At 46.0% G+C, this 20,254-nt stretch overlaps 4 protein-coding genes across 4 annotated transcripts; 3 read left to right on the top strand and 1 right to left on the bottom strand.

Annotated features, from left to right (window-relative positions):
- Positions 1 to 978: 978 nt before the first annotated feature.
- SERLADRAFT_400865 (uncharacterized protein) lies at positions 979 to 1,872 on the top strand (the record flags this gene model as incomplete). The annotated part of the gene is made up of 6 exons (XM_007323145.1): positions 979 to 1,039; positions 1,161 to 1,262; positions 1,320 to 1,438; positions 1,506 to 1,598; positions 1,681 to 1,775; positions 1,839 to 1,872. 6 exons carry the CDS (start codon positions 979 to 981, stop codon positions 1,870 to 1,872), a joined length of 504 nt encoding a protein of 167 aa, XP_007323207.1.
- A 1,666-nt stretch (positions 1,873 to 3,538) lies between these two features.
- SERLADRAFT_352381 (glycoside hydrolase family 31 protein) lies at positions 3,539 to 7,761 on the bottom strand (the record flags this gene model as incomplete). The annotated part of the gene is made up of 16 exons (XM_007323146.1): positions 3,539 to 4,056; positions 4,134 to 4,299; positions 4,369 to 4,544; positions 4,632 to 4,740; positions 4,829 to 5,049; positions 5,095 to 5,192; positions 5,323 to 5,459; positions 5,727 to 5,790; positions 5,883 to 5,911; positions 6,015 to 6,067; positions 6,132 to 6,150; positions 6,372 to 6,472; positions 6,558 to 6,631; positions 6,777 to 7,216; positions 7,273 to 7,567; positions 7,622 to 7,761. Coding segments are annotated over 16 exons (2,640 nt in total), but the record flags the coding sequence as incomplete, so codon positions are not given.
- Positions 7,762 to 9,320: 1,559 nt separating this feature from the next.
- SERLADRAFT_442598 (uncharacterized protein) lies at positions 9,321 to 9,855 on the top strand (the record flags this gene model as incomplete). Its single annotated transcript, XM_007323147.1, has 2 exons — positions 9,321 to 9,396; positions 9,440 to 9,855. 2 exons carry the CDS (start codon positions 9,321 to 9,323, stop codon positions 9,853 to 9,855), a joined length of 492 nt encoding a protein of 163 aa, XP_007323209.1.
- Positions 9,856 to 13,753: 3,898 nt separating this feature from the next.
- Positions 13,754 to 13,976, top strand: SERLADRAFT_400868 (uncharacterized protein; the record flags this gene model as incomplete). The annotated part of the gene is made up of 2 exons (XM_007323148.1): positions 13,754 to 13,763; positions 13,788 to 13,976. Coding segments are annotated over 2 exons (199 nt in total), but the record flags the coding sequence as incomplete, so codon positions are not given.
- Positions 13,977 to 20,254: the final 6,278 nt, after the last annotated feature.

Below are 20,254 nucleotides of genomic sequence, written 5' to 3' on the forward strand. Positions count from 1 at the left end.
CCTTTCCCTTTCGCTGTATGACTTGTGTTTCACGAGGAGCCCTAGTGGTTGCGAACGCCAACACTGCATTGACAATGGGCTGAGAAAGCAGCTAAACGATGCTTCAAGCCTCATCAAGCATCTGAACGTCTCATCCGTCTCGAATTCTCTGGGTGTCTTCTTAACTTGCTAGTTTCACCTATGACTTCTATCTCGTACATTCGCTCGAATGTCTCACATGAAAAAAGGACACTTCTTCCAGCCTCATCTAGGGCGTGCATGTTCCCTTTTCTTTTTATCATCAGCTTGAAATTGTCATGACGATAGCTGCATGAGCATTTCATTCATAGTAGAGCCACCGTCTGCGGTGTTCCTGGCAATATTTACGGTGATCGAGACCGCAATTACTGTAGGTTTCATACATGGAGGTCGGCCATTAACCGTGAAGCGGTCTCGTTCACCCGTCCAGTGACCATCACGGACGCTATAGCAGTCAAAAATCACCTGTCACATTATGGACTGACAGGACTGTCCATCTTCTCCCCCGCCATGTCTCAACGGACCCAGCATCATGTGCTTTGCGGAGCTACTATAGCACCTTCGTTTCTGATCTCAAGTTTCGGACCTTTGCAGTCGCTCTCCTTGTAGCAAATGCTGTCGTAAATCTACTGTTTATCGGACTTGTTTTTCCGCCTTGGGAATTTGGACCACTCCTTCTGCTACACGGATGCAGGGTACGGTATACACATAGTTGATTCTTTCATTACTTGTTGTCGCCTTGGACTTACTACAGCTTTCTCGACATCAAATTTCTGGGGTCGTCATGCCCAAACCAGTCTAATTCTTCTGGTGATCTGGTGAAAGTGTCTAAAACATTCCATGTGCTAGTGGAGTAGGCTAAGGAAGCTCTTCAGCTTCGTCGTATAAAAATGCTGTCGTAGAATCAACAGCAACGTTTATTCACCCTCTTCCCTCTTCAGTTTACCACATACGATCATCATGAAATTCTTTGCTTTCGCTTTGCCTTTGGCCGCTACCCTGCTGCCCCTCGTCAACTCCGGTGAGTTTATCTGCGTAATACTCACTGGTCATACCTAGTGCTCTTTACTGATGCACCATCTTGTTGATACCAGCATTCGTGTGCGAAAATGAAAAGGTCGTCTCTACGTCCTACATCGGAGCTACGAAGGACGTCAAGTCTAGCTTCGTTTCGTGCTCTAACAGCCTCGTCCCGAGCCCTCAGCTAGCCTCGAATGCCTCGACCAATGTTTGTGGAGCAAACTGTAAGTTTGGCCCGCTGTGTCTGACTTAGCGCACATGACCACCCATTTCCGCTTTAGGCACGACCAACTGCTTCACCCCGTCGGGCGGAGGACCGGACCCTAACGATTGCCAAGTCATCTCTAATGCCTTGTTGTACGAAACCAACAACAGCGTCCCCACGTTCAATGCGACCTTGGTAAGTAGACTCGATGCCCAAACTACATTCTGCGGCTTCGTATTGACGGTTCACGCCTGGCGGATAGAACACCACCGGTGTCTACATGCAATACCAGACCTGCGAGACCTTCTTCCTCAATCAGGCTACCACCAACTTGACTTACTGCAACCAAGACTGGGTAAGTTTGCTTAACTCATTATCGTGTTTCGATTTTTTGGGGCGACGAGAATTTTATCTCATGATCTTGTTATATTATACAGGCCCAAGTTGTGGAATATGTGGCTTTCAACTGCCAGGCGACCCAAAATGCACACGGTGGTAACTGCGTTGCCGATGACCAGCGTTGGTTCATCCAGTGCGTCGCATAGTTTTACTTTTTTTTAACTTTACAGTAATTTCTGATATACCTCATTGGCAGGGTTCAAACTGCGAACGCAACGTCGTCATCGTAAGCAGCTCTTGATTTCAAAATAATTTGGGCTCGTCTATAGCCTTGCCCTATCTTGGACTTTTTGATTTCTGTGTTCATCGGCCTACATTACCACACATAACTTGTTTTGGATTTTTTGGTTTGTGGGTACCTTTCGGACTTCGTTTTCTTGGATGAATATAATCAGTGTTATACTTTTGCGATGTGTTCTGCGGTCGGTGGGGTATAATCTACGATTGAGTGGTTCATTGGATACTAAACCCTAAGACTCATGGCGCATTATACAGTGCACAGGACTTTCGACCCCATCGGTGAACAGCGTTAATATTTTGATAGTTTGCTTGTCTCCTCAAGAAACTAGACTTGACGCCGTCTCATTGATCTCACTCATGCCAATTGATTCTTCTAGGTTTCATTTTTCAAGGACATCGGTGCTTCGCTTTGATTTTTACACCAGTTGTTTTACTGATTTTTGTTGAAAGAGGTTCGGAAAGGTGTACCGTTTTCGTGTTCAGCTCCCTGCAGTCAGGCTTATTCATTGACAGCACCGCCGTTTTTCCCATCATGGATTTACTCAACCGCTCATCGTATCCAAACGCAATACATATGGTTCTTCTCCGCCGTATCAGTCTTCGTCATAGAATTTGCGAAGTAAACAAGAGGGGCGGGCGCATCCACATGATGACGTCCAGGAATGGTGGGTACTACGGCATCGCCAAAGCGTTCTAGTGTAGGTTCGTTTCGTTGTTATGGCTGCTCTACAAACCTCACAATTTAGGTTCTCAAGGATGGAGCAGAACAGAAGTGCAAAACGCTGACATTTGATACACCGTGCTTAGAACCTGATGCTTGCGTGATCGTGATCTTCTTATAAGTTATGCTCTTTCCACTTGGATTGGCGTTAACTTGAACTTAAACTGGTACGAAAGGCCTTCAAGCTTCAAGGACCATACTCTTTCTTGAGCTATTCGGACTAACTTATTAAATCCCATCAGTCGGCGGTGCTCACCATAGAACTTGCGAAGTTGATGGTAATTCAAGCTCCTGGGCGCTTACATATTCATGACCACGGTAAAGGAGTGCAACTAAGTAGTCCGGCATAGTATCTTTTTGTGGTCTACAGTTTCAGCCAGGCAGGCCTCTTGCAGCTGGGGCATCGATGATGGATTGCAACTTGAACGCACATACTACCGTTACGAGGAGGCGAATTAAAATTTCAAGGTCAACGTACAAGGGGTGCGTTATGGGAGACGTTGATACAAGGTCATGGTTTATATTTGAAAGCTCCTTTCCATGGCAAGCCTCGACGTGAAGAGTTCTCCTTCCAGGACCTCTTAAGATTTCACTTCCAGCGACAAGAAGCTCAGTTTTACCCCTTCCTCACGATTTCACCCAAGGAATTCGCCTCTCCAAATTTCCAGACTATCCCGCTCGTAAGTTTAGGATTCGTATTGAGAGCAAAGTCATGATGATCTAGACTCGCTGATCTTACTGTTTAAGTTATTCTTCTCTGGAAGTTTTAGTCCCACTCAAAAGCAACGAACGATTTCCAGACTGGTACTAGTATGGCATTGTCCTTGTCTAATCAACAGAGAAGAGATCATAGAAAGTAAAGAAATGAGCTAGGAAACATTGCGTTGAATAGCACTATAGATCGACCAAAAAATCCAACCATTTACACTCGGTTTTCACTTCCACGCCAACGTCGAGCTCTCGTTCAAAACCACGCTAATATTAGAAACAACCAACGCTTCCTGGCCTTCCTCATACGTCCACTCTTTAACAGGTGCCCCACTCAATGTCACCCCTGTCGGCTTCACCTGCACCCCAAGCACAGTGATCTCCTCCAACATCTGCTCAATTGCCCACTCGCCTTTACTTTCTACATTCAGCTCTCCATTCGCAACTGTGAACGTCAAGACTGTGCTTGGACCAGGCGGCGAGCTGATACCATCGTCAACGTAGGCGTTTCCGAACGCGGTGCCAGCAGTGTCAAGTGAGATAAGGAGCGCGTAGGGACCCGCACGCGTTTCTGCGATCGTGTAAGCAGGCTCGGCGTGGAGGAGGAGGGCGGAGTGGTCGCGAATGTGGACGTTGATGTGACTCAGTGGTGCAGAGAGCGTGGTGTTCCCGCCCACAGTCGCATTCACCACATCGTGCGTCCACCAGTCTCTCCATATGACACTTCCACGGCCAGGGAAGATTCCTGCGATGGTATGATTAGTGAATTCATTATTGAGGCCATGAATGTCTGGTAGAGACAGGAAAGAAAGAATGACGTACCATCCACGGTAGTAGCATTCGGCGTCAAGACGGGGGTGACAAGAATATCAGGGCCTACCATGAACTGCCTGTCCACCTCAAAGAGCTCCGGCTCGTCAGGGAACTCGTAGAACAGGGCTCTAACGGGTGGAGTCCCGATCGTGGATACGTTGGCGAACAGCGTCAACTACACATAAATAGTATGATTAGACGGATTGTGAGCATGGACTAGCAGCTAGTAGTGAAGGAGACTCACCCAGTATGGTAACATCGAGTAACGTGCCGCAATAGCAATTCGGGATGCATTTGCCACGCTAGGCCAGCGGTAAGGCTCCTGCGACAACATTCCAAGCATATTATGGTTTCTATAGAATGGCACAAACGCTGACATCTGCATCCATCGGTTGCAGAGTTCTTCGCTTGTATTATCATCTGTACAGAAAAATAATGCATTTTCAGCATCTTCTCAGTACAAGAAACATGATGGGGATGGGATAAGTAATAAAAATGGAGACGCACGGAATCCACAAGTATCTGCGCCTACGAACGGGATTTGGTAAATCTGGAACTGCAGGACACCCTGGATGTTGTAGTACATATATTGCCACTTGCTAAAATTGTCTCCGAGCTTTTGACAATTGACAATCAAATCAAATCATTGAAATTGTCAGCCATACAACATTTAACGCCCGAAGAAAACAGGACGGGCGACTCACCCAATGGCCCGACCACCGCCCCGACGATGGGAACGTCGAGCGCGAGATCAAGAACGGTCTCTCCCCAGCGCGAATCTCCGATACAGCTGCATGCGTCGCCTTCTCCTCCATCATTCCCCACATATTATGCACGTCAAGCTCGACATAGCCACCCGCGTGCGTCGCGTTTGTCGCGAGAGTACCCGCCCACAATGGGCCCAAGGCTATTTTTTTCGGGTGTCCTTGAGTTTATGCGCAAGAATAGGGGTGAAGAGTGGGGAACTTACTGTTGTGAATCGCGTAGGGCGGCTCGTTGAGGTTCACACCCGTCTCCTCACCAGCACCAATAGATACGTCCATGTCTGCTGTGTTTGCGCCCGACCCGCTAACAAACAACAACGTGTCAGCTCAGAATTCCATTCGTTGTATACCCCAGCCCCATCTTACTCGAACGAAAAACAAAAAACAAAAAACAACACGCAAAAAGAGACAGAGGAAAAAGAAGGAAAACTCACCAAGAGCCATTACAAAACGTAGTAACCTCGTTCATATCAAGCCATATTCCCGAAAACTCGATCCCATAATTGCTCCAATTACGAAGTGCCTCGGACCACCACTGCTGGGTGTTGTTCGCGAACCAGTCTCCGAAGACCTAGTGAGCGTATAGCGGTAGCAGAGGTGGATGGAGGTGATGGAGCAGGACGAAGGGCGGGTGATTAAGGCCGTATAGGCATGTTTTTGGGGTGAGAGTGAGTGATAGGTGAGGGCAAATGTTTTGATATGTATATAAGTGGTGAGGAAATGAGGCGAATGTCGAGGTTAATGAGACGACGCCAGTAATTGAGTGATAGCGAATAAAAAGCCAGTTATTTTCCCACTAAGCAACACAAAAATTACGAAAAATCAAAGGAAAACGTACCGTATACCCAGGCCACACCTGCCCAATATACTCCGAACCATCCGGGTTCTTGACGAACACGTCCCTACACGCCATCATCCAAGACAGGTCAGTATTCGCATGACAACCTCAGAACCTCCACACCAGAAGGCGGTAACATAGCACGTTTAAACTCACAGTTCGGAGCCTCGGGAGTAGGGATAATACTAGATGTGAAAATCACAGGTTGGGTTATGTTAGCTGGACAAGGGTGACGAAAGGGGAGAGGGAGACAAATGGGAAGAAGGGGGTGGGGAGGGAGGGACGTACGACGTCGGTTGCATTATTCAGAATCGCCACGCCCGCATCGACAATTGGAATATCTATCCATCGTTGCCCAACATCAATTATCTAAATCATCAGCTCAACATGAAAAGCGTGACTCACAGTGCTGGTTATTCGACGCCTATATTTGTAAGGCACATAGATAGAGACAGGTCAGCATTGTGATATGAGAAACATGAAAAAAGAACCCTGAAAAACACGAAGAACACCAGTTTCGAGAGCATAATTCACTCAATCGCGCGGTGCATGCAAGAACCAAAGCAAAACCCCTCAAAGATGGTCACTCAGACCACCCCATCCTTACCAAAACAAAGGGGAAAAATGAAGAGAAAGACGACTCACGAGCTCCTCGATAAACTCCTTCATCTCGTCCGCCGGGAAACTGACAGGGTCGGACGTAAAGTCGCGATAAGCGTGGTAGAGGTCGATGTCATTCCATTGGGCTGTATGCACGGGGTCATAGTAGTCATAGTAAGTGATTGGGTAGGAAAAGCGGGGTTGTGAGAGGGAAGAACTAGGGGTACGCACTCTCAAGTGGTATATTAGCTTCTCTCATGCTTAGCACCTGGTCTCGTGTGACACTGATGTTGTTATAGCCCCATCTGTGGTAAAATTCGCGTCAGCATCAGTATTTCATATGGTCTGTTCATCCGCCCATCCCCATCTTTCATCTTCAGCCTCCCCCACCCTTCTCAATCTATATTTCCTTCACCACCTTCAGCTCGGCGAACCGGGGAGAATACTGACCTGCAGAGATGAAACCCGAAACCCCACGCAGGTTGCCAATTCGCAAGACCCGTCACAGCCGAATACTGCGCGATCACCTCCGTCGGACTCGGTCCTGCAAAGAAATAAAAATCAAGCACCCCTCCCACCAGCCTATACTCGATCAGCGACACATTCTTTTCTGACTGCGGGGTCGAGAGGAGGATGTCGGCACCGGAAGAGCTGAAGAGCATCACCCCATGCGAGGATGACTTTCCGGTGGTTTCATTGTAGCGGTGCTCGAGGTAGATGGGGTGCGAGCCGTACATGTTTTCGTCGATGGGGTCTGCGTTGCCCTCGCTCCACATGGTTTGGAGGGTCCCGACGCCGCCACCTGTGCCAATGTCGCGTCTGAATCCACTGGAGGCGATCACTTCGCCGAGACCGTAGATGTTGGTGCCATATGGGAGGGAGGAAGTTAGCTGGGGGTGGGTCAGTTAGCACGCGTGTTAGTGGAACAAAAAAGGCAGGGACGGACCTGGAGGTATTGGTCCTCGAACACCAGTGGGAACCCATCCAGTGCAGTGCTATTGTCACCCGGCATGAATGGGGGAATAGGCGTGGCAGGCAGGGATGATTGACGAGTGTCGAAGAGGGGGAATGCATCGGGGAGAGAACGACGGGTTATCCAAAATGCAAATGGCGAAGCGTCATAATTAAACACCAGGTCTGAACCGTTGATATAGGAAGTGGAAGGAGGGTCTGGGCGGGAGATGACGGAGGTTGGGATAGTGAACTGGAGGTTGGAAGTGTCGAAGATGTTGACATGAAGTCTGTGAGCATGGTCAGAAGAGCATATATACAAGAAAGGGAGAAATGGGCAATACCTAGACTCAGTTTCATAGGTCACTTGAATAGTGAGATTTTGGATGTCCTGTCCGAACGCATTACAAGCAGTACCTGCGAGGGCGAGCTGAGCTGTGAGGCCCGTGTCAGACTCAACAAGTGACCCGAGCGTGTACCCTGGTGGATGCGAATGAGCAAGTATGAAAGATAGAGGAATCACTGGTACCCTGACCTGGGCAGTTTGCTACGTTCCCGGAGTAGGAGCTCCTGGAGGCGAGGACGCCATTTTTAGCGAGACCACGTTGGAGGGTGGACGGGTTGCGTGCTGCTGCAAGCAGTGGAAATGCGAACAGATGTAAGCCTGTCCAGAGCGCAAAACGTGCCATCGTTAAGGGGTGCTGTTGTAGAAAGAGAAAAGAGAGTCACAGTATTTAAGTTAAATGGTAGTCCATCTGCGGGATCTATCAGGAAATCAAGGAGAACCAAGCAGTGGCCGTCAACGTGGGAAGCGCTTGCCAATTTGCAGGAAATATCAAATGTAGCCAGAGCTCTGCAGATGTTTATATGATCTATCTTACACTTGAAACATTGACGTCTGATCGATGTTGACCTTGGGAGTGACGGCGTTGGTTCCCGTTGCTGGCGGTAGTTCATGCAGTGTAAATTCTGATCTTTTCCCAAAGAGATAATCTTCGTTTAAAGCCCGACCAAAGGTCTATCGCGCTATGTCGGTCTTGATAGAGGCAAGACTTGAATCATTATATTGTTGTAGAGCTGCTCATAATTAATCAACAATGACACATATTTTGGTTAGCTCGGGAGTGCATGTAATGGAAGCATTTTCATTTTCCCTGAGGCCACCGGGGATATCATTGCGATCTTGAGTGTATGATCATCAGCGAACCGCAATGTTCGTTGCGTAGCGCTGTGAACCCAAAGGCAGGACGTAATCACCTACAAATACAGCTAATTACGAAGATAACCCACTGTTTGAGTGTTGAGTGGTGCTAGGCGAAGAGAGGATGATTTTTACTACCCACATAAATCAGTTATATCAACCCAAGTTGCGTGTATGGTGATAAACTCCTAAAAAGTTAATCTCAATTCCAGATTCTAGGCGCGCGGAGCTTGAAATTCATGCAGAATTTGACCACTTACGATTCTGTCACTACACAACCGGGGGTACATAGACGTTCAGCCGCACTCAGTGCGGGTTAAGCTGTGCCCCAGTTTGTTAATGCACTCAGTCCATGTTCCATTGAGGCTCAATCCAAAACCATTGATTAAGAATTATTACCAGATTTGATGTCCAGTATATCATCTGTATCAGTCGTTTGCAACCCTGACAAAACCAGATAAACCCGGTCTCTGCTAAAGCAGCCATTGTTCTCCATGGAGCATAGCCACCACTCCATGGAGTCATTATACTGTAGTGAGTAGCACCTCCAACTATAAGTAGTAGGGGGTTTAGTATAGGAATACCTCAGTTGTTTCAATAGCCTCTTAGGCAGCGGCTGAGGTATGTCACATTACATTTATTAGAGATCACCTTAAACTAACATCTGTTGTAGTTTCACTTAGGTAAATAATAAAGTCGTTTCTATAGCCTCTTAGGCAGCGGCTGAGTTTCACTTAGATTTATTAGGTTATGAGCCCTGGTGGCGCAAAAGCTACACAGGAAATAATTCTCATTTGAAACGGCAACCTTGGAGCCATGACCACAGCACACAATACATCTGCATGTCCAGTTCTCACTGGACCCAACAATTTCCAGATATAGAAACTCCAGATCATCTCAAAGCTATGTTGGGAAAAAGTTCTCTGAGTTGTTACTGGAGAGGAGCTTGAGCCCTCACCAGGAAAGCCCACCTCCTCTGAGGATCCTGAAATCACCTGGATACTTAAGGATGAGAAGGCACATGAAATCATCCAGGACCACATCTCTGATGCCCTCCTAATGAGGACTGGAGACCTCACCAGCTCTAAGGAGTTATTTGATAAACTTGTTTCACTCCATCAGACGTCCAACATTGCCTTGGCCTTCTATTCATTCCAGCAACTCACCAAATTGTCCTGGGATGGGATATCACCTATCCAGGACCACATTGCAAAAATCTGGACAATTGATTCACACCTCTCCGGAATGAAACTAGGAGTTGATACCAAACTCATGGCCTTCGCTCTTCTCCAATCTCTCCCATGCACTCCTGAATGGCAAATATTTCATCGGTGTCATGCACCAAAGTTGATTGGTAGCATGGACAGGTGTCAATAACGAAGCGAATATTCAAAAAGACTCACCTTTGCGCCACACAGGCACAGTGCCACGTGGAATAGTAATTAATATTGCCTGTTTCGAACTTGTGGCTGATCAGCACCACCTCTATTAGGCAATCCAGTCACGCTCACCTTTGCTTTTCCATTTGGTACTTTCCGCGTTTCGGCATTTCGGCAAATTTTCGTGTTGCCACTGGCTACACATTGCATTGCGCCCTCGCTTTTGTCGTTTCCCTTACTCCCCTTCCTTTGCCTAGCCCCACCATGGGCCCCTTCCTCTCCTTTTTATTCTCACCTGACGGTCGTTTCTGGATCCCCATTCTAATCCACTTTTTCGTCACCTCCACCCTCCTCCTCCTCATCTTATTTGCACCCCCACCATTTCTGATGTCACCACTTCCTATCCGCTTCCGTCGCCGATCCATTGACTACCACGTGCCACTGCTGATATCAGCAAAGCCCTGGCGGCTGGTCCAAATAGGGCAACAGGTCCATCTTCATGACGTCGATCTGCCATCATATACTATCAAAACATCGGTCGTTCGTCTTGCCTGGTTGGAGCGTGGGTGGGTAGTTTTTGAGCTGGAGAAGGTTCATCCCCTTGCGTTGCCCATGTTCATCGCTGTCCCATTCACTTGGGTACACTTATCTTTTGTCCATCGTCTTCGCTACAGCTACACCTACCACACGCTGCCTGGGACTCACTTGTTCCAAATTGGAACTACTCCTCTCCCTCCCTCGTTTGATCAGGTGGTCCAACACAACCAGTCCATTGGTAAGGCCATGGAACTGTCGGATTTGGACTAGGTGGTGGACTGGTGGCTCCAGTTTCTTTTTCTTCAGCAGAACATTCATTTACAGTGCGATTATTTTTGATTTTTGAATCATTTTTATGGACACATATTTTTTAGAATGCCTGACTGACAATAAAGGAACTGTGTTAATACTGATAGTGTTTTGCCTTGCCCTTTTTTTACTGCATCTTCCCATGACATCATGATTTTCCTGCTCTCTTTTTGCTATTGGACTTTACTTTATGGCTGTACAAACCTGTGACATTACTCACAGCATTCATTGTTCTATCCCTTTCTTTTCCTTTTTTTGACAATCTTATCCTGTACTACCTACGCAGGATCCGTCAGCGTACATTCCTTCCTTCATGTTCTTTCTCATTCTTTTTGCACAGCTATACCGTGCATAGCCTACTTTTCTTTTACTATATAAACCCCTGTATTTTACCTTGTAAAAAAAAGACAAGAACTCAAATCCAGACTTCTTCTCTAATCTCAGGTTCACTACTCACTACTACTTGTGATCCAGTGTGGTCACAATACTTCCCACTGCTACCACTGTTAATTGCTGTCATCGTCACTTCCCACTTTTGAAGTCATTGTTATCCCTTTCGATTAGAGTCCTTCTGAGTACTACAGTTTGTGCGTCAGGAGCCTGCTATCACTGGGAACCTCGTCACCTCGTCATCCTCGTCGTTCTCAAACCTACCTTGTGCTACAATTAGCAAGGTAGTGCTCATCTATACTCGTCACTAAGCCCCTATCTTCTATAAATTCAACTATCCCTCCTCCTCAAAACCCACACTCATACACCTCTGGGTTTTACTTTGAAGGATCTTTATACGTACCACCCCACGAACAACCAGACCACTCCACTGTTCTAGGAGGCAAAGCCCATAAACAAGTTCCATGGGAATCTGGGAGGATTGTGTGTTAGTTTGTTTTTTGTGTGTGGTTTTCTAACAGCAGTTCTCATCATCAACAGCGGCGCGAGAAAGAGGAGTTTGAACAAAAGGGGAAGTGCCGCGTGGCACCATGTGTGAAAGCTAAAGTGTACAAGGTTAAAGTGGAGAATGAAAAAGAAGGAAAGGTCCGAAAATTGTGTTATCGTAACAATCAAAAGCTTCTTGTTCTTTGGCACCCCAGTGCCAGACAATGTCCTTTTTTGTGAGATCGTTCAACGGTCTCCTTATATTTGCGAAGTTTTCAATAAACCTTCGGTAGAAATTATCTAAGCCCAGGAAGGCCCTAACTCCTTTGACACGAGTAGGTTCTGGCCAGTCCAATATAGCTTGAACTTTCTCAGGATCCATCCTGATTCCGTTCTGGCCAATTATCATATCGAGGAGGTCAACTTCCTTCACTTTAAAGTTACATTTTTTGGGTTTGATGAATAAGTCCCATTCCTGTAAGTGTCAAAGGACTTGTTGCACAATCCTGTTGTGCTCAGTCTCATCATCCGGCTTTGTAAATATCAATAGATCGTCAATGTAAATGATGACACAGTTTTCCATATCTGCAAAGATCTCATTCATCATGCTCTGGAAGGTTGCCAGTGAATTGGTCAACCCAAAGAACATAACGAGGGGTTTGAAGGATCCTCAGTGGCATGTGAACATGGCCTTCCAAGCATCTTTTTCTTTGATTCGTACATTATTATACCCCCATCTGAGATCCATCTTTGTCAAGATTGTGATGCCAGCTAATTTATCTACTAGCTGACTGATCAAAGGCAGTGGATATGCATTTTTAACCGTGTACTCATTCAAGTAACGATAGTCCATAATCATGCACTTATTACCATCCTTTGTAGGAATGAAGAACACTGGGGACATCATAGGGCTCTTGGAAGGTCTGATGTAACCCTTCCTAAGCTGTTCATCTATGAAACTTGAAACCTCATCTCTTTCTGGAGCAGAGAGGGGAATCATGTGTCCCTTTCTAGGTTTGAAAGTGTCCTTCAAATCTATAGCATGGTCCCAAGGCTTAGCCTCTGGGAAGCACTCTGATTTGTGTTTTGAAAAGACTTTCCAGAAGTCATGGTACTCTGGAGGTACCAGCCTCTTAATCTCTTCCTCGGGTTTTACCTCATTGTTTTCATTGTCAATTTTTTCTAAAGATCTGAGGTTGGCATAAAAGTGACCAGCATTTATCCTTTCATCACGCTCAGTTTGACAGACACAACTTGGCTTACCCAAGTCATTACACTCCTGAGGGCAATGTGACAGTGTGGCAACCCCTGTCTGCCAGTTGATCCCAGGGTTGTGTTTTAATAGCCAGGTCCAGCCTAAGATTAAATTAATCTTCCCTAGTTGGGTAGCCTCAGCGGTGACTTGTTCTCTGTGTCCTTGGTACTCAACTACAAAAGAACACTTGTATATAATGCAGCCACCCACGTTAAGTGTACCGTCAATGTTATAGACGGGAATAGACATATCTAATTTTACAAGGGGGAGTCCAATTTGCTCCGCCCAGACCTGATCTATGAAGATTCCGTTAGCGCCTGAATCAAGCAGTGCACTGGTTGGGTGTACTATGCCCCGGGCAAGGTTTTCCACACCAACGTCTAAACGGATCTCCTTTTGGAATAAATATGTGTGCATCAACACACGCCTTGGGATTTCGGGAAAGGGTGGCTCCAACGAAGAAGAAGAGGTATCAAAAGTTACATGTTTTTCTATTTTATTTTTACCAGAATCAAGCACCCTAGTGTTTGTCTCGCCGGGGCCACGCTCCAAGGGAGACGCTGGTGCAGTGGTAGTATCATAAATATTACAGTTACAAGTTTTTATACAAGTACATACTTCAGATAACAAATTTAGAAATCTATTTACAAATTGGGGAGCCATCCCCGTCTTTCCTTTATTGCTCGTGCAACACCCCGGAGCAGGGGCCACCTTGTTGTGGTTTACTTCATTGTTCATAGGAGCGAAGGCACCCAAGTGACCTAAGCTCCGAACTCTTTTCCCTGAGCCTTCATTTCAGCAGCCTGCTGATCGTAGAAGAAGGCCCGGATTTCGTTGTACGAACGACCGGCCAGAGTCTGGAGCCTCTTGTGAGATAGGGCTGGTTGGGACGGTGGGAATATATTTTTCCCCCGACGGGATGGGCGTAGGTCGACGGGTGATGATGTGGTAAGTGTGCTCTGGGGTAACACTGGTCTGGTCTGGGTGTGACAGGGACCGGAGGGACAAACCGGGTGGAGGAGTACTCGTACAACCGCCTCGCTCTATCCACGTGCGAGCTTCATTTAGCAATGTCCTCCCGCCTGATTCCAAATATTCCCTTGCCGAGTCCATCTGCCCATTCAAGGAGCTCATCCTCAAGCGTCATTCCTAAGATTCCAAAACTAACTTTTCCATCCGGAGTGCCCGACAGATACTCAAGTCCTGACTGTTGAGCCGCGAATGCTCGCTTTCCAACGAATGTATTGAGTCTATGGATTAATTCTATGGCGTCAGTGACGTCGGCTTGGTTGTGTTGTTGCCCATGGGCAAAAGACACTCGTTCGTTGGCTAGCAAGTTGGCGTCACCGGGTATTGAGTAGGTGGTGATAGGGAAGCCGGTGGAGTTAGAAGTAGACATGTTTTGTGTTGAGAGACAGAGGATTGTTGGTAGTGGGGTGATTGTCTCTTCAACGCAGCTTGTGGTCCTTCTTATAGGCTTCCAGTATCTCCGCAACATTGGTTAAATGTTCTTCCGGTTCCCATGAGTTTTCGGAATGAGGGTAATGGCACCATTTTATCAGGTAGCGGCGCCCTCGTTTCCAGGGTTTGTGTCTGAGAATACTTTCTACTTCATATTCCTCTTCTTTGTTGACCAGGTCAGGTGGTGGTCGGATAAAGTTCGGGCTGTGAGTGTTGGTTTCCGTATATGGCATGAGAAGGGATGCGTGGAAAACATTGTGTATCCTCCAATGGGGAGGCAGGGATAGTCGGTAGTTCACCGGGGAAATCTTTTCTTGGATGCGAAAAGGTCCGATGCGTTTCATGTTGAACTTCTTGTATTCGGTAGCTTTTTCTCGCAGGTTGGTGTTCTCTAACCACACCTTTTGTCCTTCGGAGAATTGCGTGAACTTTCCGTTGTTTCATTTCATCATCTTGCTTCTCGCGAGTTCGTGTGCTTTTAGGGCGTTTTCCCTTGCCCTAAGCAGTTCGGATATTCGTGGATCTGTGTTTAGTCGGGATTCCTCGGGGTTCATATCCCATGAGGAGGTAGAATGGTGATTGGTTGTTTGTGGAGTGTGGTCTTTGGTTGTGACAGAATTTGGCGGTTGTAAGGTATTTTGCCCAGCTGTGCAGTTGGTTCTGGCAAAATATGCGGAGGTAGATCTCCAGTTCTTGATTGGATCATTCTGTTTGTCCATCCGTCTGGGGATGATACGCAGAGGAGAGTGCGGTTTCAATGTTCAGGAGTTTGTGGAGTTCTTTGGATACTTCAGAGGCGAACTGTGGTCCCCTGTCGGATATGAGTTTATTGTGCAATCCGAATTGTTTGAAGATGGAATTGTGAAAGATTCGTGCAGTTTTGAGTGCGTCAATGGTTTTATGACAAGGTGAGAGGATTACCCCCTTACTAAGTCCTTGGTCTACCACGACCATTATACTGTCGTATCCTGAAGATTCTGGTAAATCAGTTATGAAGTCTACGGATAGGTACTTCATCGGTTCGGTGGTTTTTGGGGTCTGGTTTGGGATTAATGGTAAGGTGGTGGGATGTGTGTTTACTTTCGCTTGTTGACAAGTTGTGCATCCTTTCACGTATTCTTCCACTTGTTTTATCATTCCTGGCCACCAATAGGTCTTTTTGATCAACTGGTAGGTTTTGAGCCTTACTGGGTGTCCTGCGGACAGGGAATTGTGGTGATCTTTGATGATCATCCTTTGTTCTTCTACTTCGTCAATCAGTAATTTATTCTGATAAAAGAACTGTCCTTCTTCTTTTCTCCAATCGTCTTTCTTCATTCTTCCTGGATAATTATCATTTGTGAGCATGGCTTGCTCGACTGTGTTTTTAATTGTTTGTGTGTGATACAGGAACGCTGAGGCGGGTATCATTGGTGTGTCATCGTCATCTCCTTCTGTTTCGACGTATAAATCAGGTCTTCTTGAGAGTGCGTCGGGTACCACCATGTGGGTTCCTGGTACGTGCTCCAAGGTGTAATTGTATTGTGACAGTTCCAGCTGCCATCTTCTTTGTTGTGGTGTGAGTTTCCTGGCTTCTTGCCAGTACGTCAGGTTCTTGTGATCTGTCAGGATTTGGATCGTGTGGGGGCTTCCCAAAAGTAAGTGTTTCCACTCTTTTAAAGCTCTCATTACCGCTAATAACTCTTTGTCGTAGATCTGGTAGTTCTTTTCAGCGGGGGATAGAGTTTTGGAGAAAAATGCACATGGGTGCCATTGTCCTTGGTCATCGGGTTGCATTAATACAGCTTCTGTGGCGTGTTTGCTGGCATCTGCAGCAATCTTTGACGGTTTTGAGGAGTCGGGAATTTGTGTTACGGGGGATTCGAGGAATTTTTGTTTCATCAATTTGAAAGTATTGTCTTCAATTTGGGTCCAGTTCTACTTCCTATCCTTTTCTAGTAAGGCATTCAAGGGTCTAGCAAGGTCAGAGTAATGACCGATAAACTTCCTGTAGAAGTTTCCATAACCTAAAAACTTCCTTACGCCTTTGGTGTCTTTCGGGATTGGCCAATCCCGGATTCCAGCAAGTTTGGCTGGATTCATTGATACCTGATTGTGGGAAACAATCATTCCCAAGTATTCGATGGTTTTTGCTTCGAAGGTGCATTTTTCTAGTTTTAGGAATAGGTCGTTATCGCGTAGTCTTCGTAGAACCTGTTTTGTTCGGAGTCGGAGTCTTTCAATGTTGGTGTCAAAGATGAGGATGTCGTCCATGTATATGATCATCCCGCCTTCATCAATGTAGTCTTTGAATTTGTTGTTCATCAGCCTTTGGAATGTTGCCGGTGAATTGCACATGCCGAAGAACATGACCGTTGGTTCGAACACTCCTTTGCTGGTTTTAAACGCAGCTTTCCATTTGTCTCCTTCTTTTATCCTTACGTTATTGCATCCCCAACGTAGATCTAGTTTTGTAAAGATGGTGGCTCCTTTCAATTTTTTGATGAGGTCGGGTATCAGGGGTAGTGGATAGGGGTCTTTCACGGTATATGCATTCAGTTTTCTGTAACCTTGGCACGGTCGGAGTGATCCATCCTTTTTGCCGATGAAGAAGAAGGGGGACACCTGTGGCGACTTGCTCGGCCTGATGTATCCCTTTCTGTAGTTTTCCGAAAAATTCTGTTAATGCTTCGTCTTCCTTTGGTGCCAATGGGTACAATTTGCAATCTGTTGGTACAAATTCTGGTTTCATGTTGATTGCATGATCATATTCCCGTCGCTTGGGGAGTCTTTCCGACTTCTTTTTGTCAAAGACGTCCGAATACCCTTTATATTCATCCGGGAGGTTATGCTCCTTCTTTTCTCCGTGTATTTGCGCGTGTTCCATTGCCGAGTTGACCTTTAATCAAATCGTGGTTCGAGGATAGGGTGTTTGGTCGGATACGTATCTATGAATAGTTTTGTACACGTCTTCGTTTACTGCGGTTGTCCTGATTTTTGTTTCCGTGGTTGTTTGGTTTATCCTGATGGAGTGTTTGTCCGAGTTTGGTAATTCTTTGTCTTTCCAGTTAATGACAGGATTGACTTTTCGTAACCAGGGAAATCCCAGTAATACGTCTTCTCCGTCTAGTCCGGTCAATAGGAACTTTGTGAACCTGTTTTGTCCTCCTGCATCTATCCTCTGATAGGTGCAATGTGTAATTTTTCTGTTTTTGTTCGTGGTTCCGTCAACATTTTTACATGTCGTAGGAGTTGGGAGTTTTTGGAGGGGGAGTCGGTGTCTGATGGCGAATTTTGTGTCCATGAAGTCGTCTGTAGCTCCTGAATCTATCAGGGCTTTGGTTCCGATGGTTTTCTGTTTCAACGAGCAATCAATTCGTAAAGAGTTGGCATTGATTGTTGCTATTGTTACAGTTGCCATTTTTGACGGTACTAACATCGGGGTAGTCCGTCGTTTCAAAAACCCTCATCTTCTAATTCTTTCATTGCCTCTGTTCTTTGATCTTCTCCTAACTCCCTCCACATCCTCATGATGTTTTGGACCCTGTCTTCTTTTACCACTGTTTTGGTGTCATCTTCCGTTTCGGTTTGACGTACCTTTCTTTCAGGAGTTTTTCCTTTGTTCTTACAATTCCTTCCTATGTGTCCTTTCTCGTTACATATAAAGCATCTTCCTTCTTTCCTCCTTGATTCTTCTTCATCTTTGGTTAATCTTCTGGTGCTGGTGGATGGTCCACTTTTGCGGTTTCTGTCATTCTGTCTTTCTTTGTTTCTGGCGCCCCACGTTCCTTCCAAGATAGCGTTGGCACTGATCCAGTTGGCGTATAGGTTTGCCACTGTGCTCATCTAGTCTTCGATGGTGAGTAGTTCCTTTCCGGTGAGTGCCCCACGAAGGAGGGGTGGTCGGATAGCCTTTTGATAAACCATGATCATGGCTTCGTTGTTGATGCCGCTCTTCCCAGCATCTAGCATGAACCTTGAGTTAAACGCTACTGTATTTTCTCCTTGTTCCATCTTCATTTTCATCAAGGCAGCCAAGGCCGTTCCTTTGACGTTTGCCATTCTGAAACTGGTTGTGAAGGTTTTCATGAAGTCTGCCCATGTGGGGTAGGTGTTCTTCTCTTTGTATTTGGTCATCTTGGCTTTGCTCCATGAGGTGGCGTTGCCATCCTTCATGTAGCTGAGGGCCACATATACCTTTTTCTTGTCGGAGTTGTAGATGGTGTTGTTGATATCAAAGTGTAGATCGGTGGACAATATCCACCTTTGGGCTTTATCTGGGGTTCCATCGAAGTCATCAATTTTCCCGATCATCGTGGGTTTGGGGGCTGCAGCGTTAGACATGGTGCGTGGTGGTGGGATATGGGATGGAGCAGGTGCAGCGGGGAGTATCTGTGGAGTGGGAGGTGGTATCGGGTCACCGCTTGCTGCAAACTCTTCAAAGTCGTTCTCATCGTAGAGGTTTTCTACGGTTACTGGGGGATCGTGTTGTGTTGTGGGCAGTAGCTGTGGGTGGCTTCCTGCGTAGTACTGTAGCCAATGTGTTCTGGCTTCGTAGAAAGTGTCTGCTTGTTCTCTGGTGTGGAGTTGGGTTACGTCTGGTTGTGGAAAGGGAGGTGGTGCTGCTATCCTTTCTTGTCGGGATGACATTGGTGGGGTTGCTGTTTGTGGGTTGTCTGAGCTTCCTCTTGCTCTCTGGGATCTGGTTGTTGGTCATTGCGACGTCTTGTTGACTTTTTCTTCCCAAACCTAAATAGGTGGGACTTCTATGATTCTTTTGTTACGCACAAAGTGCTTAACAAAGTCTGAGGGTTCGTCGAGATTTGTAAAGAGACTTATCCGAAGACAAGTCTGAGAACGTGGTTCTGAGTGGAGGTTTTCCAACGGGAGTTGGCCTTCTTCTGAGTAGAAGTCTGATCTTAGGAGTCTAGCTTTGTAAGCGTAAACTGCGTAGAATCATATTGGAGTATACTACTGCTGTTACATGGTATTTATAATAGAAAGGAATCGGTGATAGGAGTTAGGTCCTATCTAGGGCAGGTCCGTCTGTTGAGGACTAAGTACTATAATAGGTACTGTGAATGCGAGAGGAACAGAAGTGTACGTGAAGGAAATGAGTCATCGGTCTGATGGTATAACCAATGAGTAAAAAGAAATGAGTAGTCCTTAAATGTCCAATAGAGATCGTAACAAGTGCCGCATGGCACGGTGTGTGAAAACTACGAAAGAAAGTTAAAGTGGAGAATGAAATTTAAAGGTCTGAAAATTGTGTATTGTAACATTCAGACTGTGTAGAAAGGCACTTCAGTCACCTTCAAAACATAAGCATTTAGCTTCAACTATCTGTGTAAATGTATAAAGCTAAGAGCTTGTTTTTCCTGGTATCATCCCAAGTGCTCCAGCAAGGATGGGATCATCCCAGAAGCGGAATAATACCACCCTTCTGGGATTTTCCCATGGTATCAGACCATGTACCATAGTGGGATTATCCCTCAGATGGGATAATCCCAATAACCTGTCACATGTCACATGGTATCAGGGGGATTGGTGCTAATACTAACATGTGAGAATGCTGGGCCAACTAGTGAAGATATTTCCAGTCTTTTCCACCTGAATAATGGTACTTTAGCCCAATATAATCAAGACTATTTTGAAATATATGAGTTACAAGTTCCTCATTGTAGCTTACTGCAAATTTGGGGAGAAGCATTCCCTTTTTTTTAAATGTGGAACATTATCAATTTCTAGATATAATCAATTGCAGGAACCATACACTAGAAAGATGCTGTTGTCCTTGCTGATAGATGTGATATGTGAGTTCTGCTTTTTTGCAAGGTTTATTATACCCTTAACTGAAGTAAAAACTAGGAAACACAACACAAATGCTGTGACAACAAAGTAATCTGCAGAAGGACATCGAATATTAGATTTACACTAGATCTGGCATATTCTGTGAGGAAAATCCTGACCTTGTAGAAAG

This window comes from Serpula lacrymans (assembly GCF_000218685.1).
Source record: "Serpula lacrymans var. lacrymans S7.9 unplaced genomic scaffold SERLAscaffold_15, whole genome shotgun sequence".
Lineage (NCBI taxonomy): Eukaryota > Fungi > Basidiomycota > Agaricomycetes > Boletales > Serpulaceae > Serpula > Serpula lacrymans.